The sequence below is a fragment of the Condylura cristata genome, unplaced genomic scaffold (genome assembly GCF_000260355.1).
Source record: "Condylura cristata isolate star-nosed mole 26May11 unplaced genomic scaffold, ConCri1.0 scaffold00021, whole genome shotgun sequence".
NCBI lineage: Eukaryota > Metazoa > Chordata > Mammalia > Eulipotyphla > Talpidae > Condylura > Condylura cristata.
In genome coordinates, this window is record NW_004567122.1 from 15334992 (window position 1) to 15342549 (window position 7558).

At 40.1% G+C, this 7558-nt stretch overlaps 1 protein-coding gene across 2 annotated transcripts in view; it reads left to right on the top strand.

Moving 5' to 3' along the window:
- Nucleotides 1–7558, top strand: part of PRR16 (proline rich 16) — a 451224-nt gene that overhangs the window by 281460 nt on the left and 162206 nt on the right. Inside the window, exon 2 of one of the 2 annotated variants that reach the window (XM_004686654.2) lies at nt 134–293. The exons of the other annotated variant lie outside the window; for it this stretch is intronic. Coding sequence (XP_004686711.1) covers nt 135–293 — 159 coding nt within the window. The 5' untranslated portion in view covers nt 134. The remainder of the gene's footprint in view (nt 1–133; nt 294–7558) is intronic. 2 annotated transcript variants of the gene reach the window in all.

Sequence of the window (7558 nt, forward strand, 5' to 3'; positions counted from 1 at the left end):
CCCGCCGCTGCCCGGGGAGCGCCCAAGATGTGGGGGGACTGGGGCGGCAGCGGCCGCGGCAGTGCCAGGGACGGGGGCGCGCAGCAGCCTCCGCTCACCCGCCTGTGCTGACCTGCCTCACTTGCCCCCAAAGAATGTCAGCCAAGTCCAAGGGGACCCCCTCCTCGTCCTCTCCAGCCGAGGGACCGCCGGCAGCCTCCAAAACCAAGGTGAAGGAACAGATCAAGATCATCGTGGAGGATCTGGAATTAGTCCTGGGAGACCTGAAGGACGTGGCCAAGGAACTTAAGGAGGTGAGAGGCGCGGGGGTGGGGAGGGACTTCGTCGCCTTTCACGCTCTCGGGGTTCAGAGTCCCGTTTTCAGCGGGGGCCGCCAGATTTCTTCACTCGAGAAACTGGGGAAACGCCTGCTGGCGACTTTCTTTGCTCCGGCGACTCCTGACAAGAGTTGGTGCACTTTTTTTTTTTAAATCATGGAAAATCAACTAGTGTTTTTAATCGCCGGACCTGACTGAGATGTGAGAGCGCGCAAGTCTCGCCGGTGTGTGCAGGTCGGGGGAGGGGGTAGCTGGGGGTGTGTCGGCTGAGGCAGAGAGGAGCGCCCCGGCCGGAGCCTGCGACGCGCTGCTCCCAGGCCCGCTCGCACCCAGAGCCCTCAGGCGAGTGGCACCTGGCCTGGCAGCCTCCCCAACTGCGGCCCAGGGGACCCGGTTCCGGGGAGGTCAGCTCGGGGAAGCCCCGCTGCATCCCCCCGCCCCGCCACTCACCCCCACCCCCCAGCTCCCTGGAAGGGAGACGGAGGGGTGCTGGCGTGGGTGCCGGCCGTGGGCGTGTGGCGGGGGTCCGGGACACTGTGACTTTCGTAGTTCTGAAGCATCCCCTGCCCTCCACCCGACGCAGCTCCCTGTAACTCTGGGCCTCCCCGCCATCCACTTCCTTCCTCCCATCTTGTCGCCACTTGGCATTTAACCTGGGGCGCAGGGCGCGTTGGTGAGGGAGTGTGGTCAGTGTGCGTGTGCTGCTCTCTCCGTGTCTTGCCACTTGTGTCCACGCCTGGGAACCGGGACCGTTTGGGTAGTTTCCCGCGCCCAGCCTTCCACTTCTGTCTGGCCAGCAGCCCCATCCCCCGGGGATCTAGAGAAAAAGAAGCGGAGGCAGTGCCAGGGCTGAGGCTGCTTAACTCTGGCTGCCGCTCTAGGCGGGGGCGAGGGCCCTGGTGGAAGGGGTGGGGTCTCCCACGAACTGGCTGGCAGTTGGTGGCCCAATCCCTTCGGCTCTTCTGCTACCGAATGGGCACCCAGCGCGGCTGCCGTCTGACAGTAGATACCCGCAGTTGCTGGAGAGCTAAGCCTGTAACTTCCAAGGTGGTGGCAATAGCCTCGGAAAGGGAAGGGGTGGGGCGTAGTCCGGGTCCAAAATTGTAATCCTGTTTCAGAGCCAGGTTGGGAGGAGTTGAGGGTTGTTTGGGGGGTCTGACCTCTAGAGATGAACCTCCTTTATTCAATTTCCAACCCAAATGTAAGGAAAAGACCCCCCCCACACACACACACACTTTCTTATTTCCTCCCCCCGTTAACTGTATGAACAGGACTTTGCAAGTGTTACCAAATCCAAGTCTGTAAAAATGCCCCGTTCTTGGGGAGGGGTGTGTTTTCCAGTCGCAAATGTCATTCGCTTAAGGTTGCTCCACAGACAGAACATAATTACTGCTGAGGGCCTGAGAGTGGAGCTGGGTAGATATGATAATTGGGAGGCTAAAACTTGTTCGTGTTTGCGGGGCTTCCCTAAGATCATTGCTTCACAACTGGTTGACAGACGGTGAGGTTGTGCATCGAAATTCCAGTCTGAAGATGCTGTTCGTTTCTTGGTTTCTTGGTCGTTCTTTTATTTGACGTCTTTGGCAGGCTGTGTTTTCATCTGAAACATAATGGATTTTTAAAAAATGAACAAATTTTGACGTGTTTCTTTTGGCTGCATGGTGTTTGATAGTTGTTGAGATTTCTAAGGTGGGGATATGGGAACCTACATCAACACAGTGATGCTTTAAGAGGAGCCTAAGGCTAAAAGAAAGGTACTCAAACAGAACTCCAAGTCTCTGGGAACATGCTTCTCATGTTAGAAGGTGTCATTTCAATCCCTGTTTTAGATAGAATAAATGACAGGAAACTGCCTATGTTTCTACTTATGCTTTACATCATTGTTTCATAGACATTTGGAGACCAGGTATGTGTGTGTGTGTGTGTATTAATGTGCGTGAGTGTGGATGATGGTGATGAGAGTGAGCGAGAAAATCTCCCTGTGTAGGCTTTGGTTAGAATCACAAACAAGTAATCAAACATTGTGTGGATCTCTCTTTCACTTCTGTGTGATTTCATTTACTTGAAGATTTTTAAGGGAAAAAAAAAATCATGTAGTTTATAAAAAGAATAGAAAAGTAGGTACACTAAAGTAAATGAAAAAAAAAAATACCTCTTCCAGACAGCTCTGGAGATAACAATTTGACTTGGTGTTTGCAAGGTTTGGGTGGCTGCTAGGGCTTGTTTGGGTTAAAATCTTACCCCTCAGAGGAAAAAGGAAAATTCACAAATGATAAAAGATAGAATATGATTGTTAACTACTTTTGCGGGGATATGTCTTCCTAGGTTTGCACATGGAGTTGTATATATACTATGACTGAATCACCAAACACTGGCCATTTATATAATAAGAATGAGTTATTTTGAGAACAAAATATTTATAGGGCCTGTTTTACCCATGACATCTTTCAATTGCCCCGTATTTATCTTTTTAAGATAATTCTGCATGTGACTGAGCATGTCTTTGATGTAGTTTTGAATGGACAAGTAACGGAAACATTGTGAATTACAAAAAATGTTGATCTCTATATAGAACTATGACTTACACATATTATTAATAATTCTTCAACAGCTACATTCAATATTCTAGTAGTTTATAATTGGCACATAGTAAATATAAACTATTAAGAACTCAAATTCCTCCACTAGCAAGTCTGTGTTTATAAATTATATTTTAATATGAATTAGCAAAAGGCTCTTATTAACTTGAAACAGAAATTAAAAATTAAAAAGATTATGACTAGATTACTGTATCAGTCACCATATGGTGTTTTTTCTTTTTCCTGCTTTTTCACTCTAATTAAAATACAAAAGTATTTAAAAAATATTCTACCCTTTACCTTAAAAAAATATGAAGCAGCAACATTGTACTTTTGTTTGACATTATTTTGAAATTGCTTTTCTTTTAAGAAATTTTCTGGACTTCAGATATCTGAATACTTAGGTAGTGGGATAGATTTGAACCTAAGAGTAACTGCTTGAAATGTTTTGATAATTTGTACAAAACTCATTTGTCAGCATAGGTATCTTTTACAGTTAGTTATTATTGCTTAAACATTTGTTATGGGATACTCTGCTCTTAGATTTTAGCAAAACTTCAAGTAACCTGACTTTTCAGAACTAATACAGCTCTCTTGGTCTTTTATATGGTAATGGAAAAGTCTTAAGTGTAATTCAGCAAAAGTACTTATTCAGCAGCTACTACAAGTAATATTATTTTTTGTTGTTGCTAGCAAGATGACTGAGCTGGAGCTTCTGGTTTCATTGAGCTCAAAACCCTTAGTGAGCCTCTGCCCTTTCTTTGAATATCAGGCATAAAGAGATTGCTACTTAATGTGACCTTGTAGGCTGGTGAGAGGGTAGAAACAGAATTGAGACTAACAATCAGTATATGTAGATTGATATACCAGTGCTTACCAATGCTTGGTAGTATGGTAAGCTTTGGTGAAGAAAATAGAAGATTAAAAAGGTGGGGAGTTAAAATTTAAGGGATTTATGATTTATTCAGGTTATCATGATTGCTACATAGGGTTAGTGCAACACTCAGGAAACTCTATATCCACATTTTAAAGCCAAACATTGGAGATTTCATGAAGGGAGAAGGGAGAATCAAAAAATGAGATTTTGTGTCTTTCTTTGAAAAGTAGATACAATTTGGAGAGGTAAAAACAGTTAACAGAAAATAGCAGTAGAATAGAAGATTAATTCATGTTTCTGTTCTCTACATAAAGAAAAGAAAAAAAAACTAATCGTGCACTCTGAAGTTTAGGGAGAAATTAACAATTAGCTGTCACTGTTTATTTGCTGAGAGTTGATCCATTTTTCTAAAACATGTAGGTAAACAACATTTATTTATTTAAAAATGGTTCTCAAATAATCTGACATCTTTGTATAACATTTTGCCTTTTGCTTTATGAACTTTTTCTTTTTTAAGATTTATTTATTTATGAATATAGAACTGGGGTACAGGCAAGACGTGCAGGGGCATTGAGAAGATTCACCAGAGACAGAGTGGGGAGCAGGACAGGCAGATTGACAAAGTACTCTGCTCAGGGAAGCAGCAGATGGGACAGGAAAGGTCTACTGTGCCATGTGGGTCACCTCCAGGGCAGGGATCTAACTTGCACTGAAGTGGCTACGGCTTAGCTTAGCTTTGCAGTGCTGTGCTATAACCTGTTGCTTTGCCAGGGAGGGCCCCACTTTATAAACATTTGATGGTAAGCTATTTTGCATCAAATGTTGGTGTTAATATGGTATCACAGATTTTGTTGGGAGAAGAGAAATTGCAATATGTAATAAACTTATGAATGATTTGGAAGACAATTCTTTGCTACCTTAGCTGGATTCTCTTTTCATTTAGACTAAAACCTTGACTATTTTTTATAGTGTTTAAGATTTTAAGTACATATATTTGCATTACATGTGTTTTTGATTCATCCATTCATATTTAAAAAGTTGGGGGGCAGAACTTGTGAGTAGACATGACTTTCATGGAGCACCCCATTAACATGAGTCACTCTATATGTGCGCTGGAACCACTCAATGATTAGACTCCATGGGAAGGAAGGATTATGGCTGTAGGTTAGAAAGTACCATGTTTTTCAGACCCTTTGGGGGCTGAGAAAACACAGTTAACAATTATCTGTAAAACGTTTTTTGTTTTTAAACGTTTTCCTCTTTTTAAATGCTGTATCCACTTAAAGTTCTGTAGTTTATTGCTCTAGGAAATCCTACTTAATATTTTTTTTGTTAATGAGTCCATGCATTATAAAACTGATTACTAGAACAAATTATATAAAGAACAGCCTCTGGAGTATTTTGCAAGTTCTAAAGTTGTGAATGAGGGAAATTTCACAGTTTATGTGATTGTAGTAATTGCTATACTTTTAGCATTTTATACCAAGTCTACCTCCTAAAACAGAGGAATATTTATATAATACTAAAATGCTCTTATATTTTTATTTTCTTAAGTAAGATGGCTTAGCATGTTGCTGAAAAAGCAGGATGATTTGATAAGACAAAGGGAGCCAGTAACTTTCCTTCTGTTTCTAATGCATTAAAACATTCAATACTTAGAGAATTATCTCATAAAAATTTCAAGCAGCCTTAAAGTAATAAATAGTGTGCTTCAAGCAATAGGAAAGTAATAGATGATAAAGCCAAGTAATAGATTTCATTGTTACCTGGATTGTGATTTTTTTTTCTACCCCTGCTGCTTTTGGGAATCACAGGTATTTAAATCAAAATGTAGGAAAAAAAGAGATTAGTAAAGCATATTTCCCCAAAAATTAAGCTAGAAAACCATTGATAGAGGTAGTTCATGAAAAGTTTCATGGGAGGTTTTTAAGAATTACAACAATAAAATTCTAAGTGGTCTCTGGTTCACTTCTGAAGACAATATATATAATGACAAGAAACAAAAAAAAAGACTGATTAAACAACAAATGATATATTTTCCATTTTAAAAATTAAATTTATTTATATTGTTTTTAGAGCAGTTTAGGTACACAGAAAAACTGAGAGTCAGATAGTGTGATTTCCCGTATACCCCCTTTCCCCTGGGCATGCATACCTCACCCGATTCCCAATCTCCCCCACCAGAGTATATATATTAATCCCGTTTGATGAACCCAAAGTTACCCAAAATCCATAGTTTATCATATGGATCACACTTAATATTGCATATTCTACAGGTTTGGACACAAGTATAGTGACATGTGCCCATCATTATGACATCATAAACATTACTTTCAGTTCTCTGTAATCCTCCCTCTATTCATCTCTCCCACACCCTGCAAACTCAAGGGAATTGTTTTTTAAAGAACATATTTTCCTCTCAATTTCAGAATTGATACAGCCCATGATTATTAAGAAATTTTTGGGAAATCTAAAAATTATAGAGAAAATAAAAATTACCTTAAGTGATATAAAGAAATAACTATGGTAAACATTTTATTTCCATTTAGTATTTTACATGCATATTTTAAATTAAATGAAGTCATACAATTATGAAATTGTTTATATGGATAGATACCTACATAACATATATTTATACATATTACATATATGATACACAACATCAAATTTATATATAATACACATATAATTTTATAGTCCCTTAGGCACTTAATGTTGGATATTATATGTATTTTTAGTAATTTGTGGTTATTAAATATCACTAAGAGAGTATCTGCATTAAAAATAACTAAAACATGGCCCTCCCTGGTGGCACAGCGGGTTAAAGCACTGCACTAAGAAGCTTAAGCCACTTCCGCATGAGTTCGATCCCCACCTGCCCAGGAGGTGACCACATGGTGCAGCAGACCTTTCCTGACCTGCCCGCTGCTCCCCTCAGCAGTGTACTTCATCGATCTGCCTGTTCTGCTCCCCACTCTGTTCCTGGTGAATCCTCTCACCTTTTGAAACCTCTGGCCTGTACCCCAGTTCTGTATGAATAAATAAGTTTTTTTTTTTTTAAATAACTAAAACAGGTAGGTTTACTCTGCTTGGTACTCTTCTGAGTGCATTTATGTATAATAAATCCTTAAAACAGACGTATGAGACAGGTAGTGTTGTTACTCTGTTTTACAGATTAAAAAAGAGTAGAGGCCAGAGAGGCTGGGTTACTTACTTAAGGTCACTTGGCTTATAAGTGAGAAGTGTTTAACACTAAGCGACATGGCATTTCTGTTTTTATATTTTCTTAGAATTTTGAAGTTGTGAAAATGAAAATGTTTTCCACTCCTACTTCTGTGCTGTTTTCTAGGGAGTTTTCACAAATTTTATTCCCAGCAGCAGTATCTGCTTCTTAAAATTCCAGTAAAAATATACCTTTTAACCCAGGCTTGCTAAATAGTTTATCACTTCTTTGTGGCAACAGTCATTGTTGTGTGGGTTGCACTCAATTTGGGAAGCCAAATGAATAGCGAGCAAAATTAATAGTGAATTTATAATTAAGCCTTGCAATTTGCAAATATATGGCTAGGTGAATTACTTGTGCCTATTTGCTTCAACAAATATGTTAAGAATATGTCATAGCTTTTTAAATATTATGTCTTTGAAAATAAACAGGCAATATATGGTTGTTTGCTGTTACCTAGTATTGTTTACAGATGTTCCATACAAATTAAAAACTAATTTGGGTAATTCTCTCTTGTTAGTATAAATTTGGGAGACACTATCTTATGAGATTTTTTTTTTTT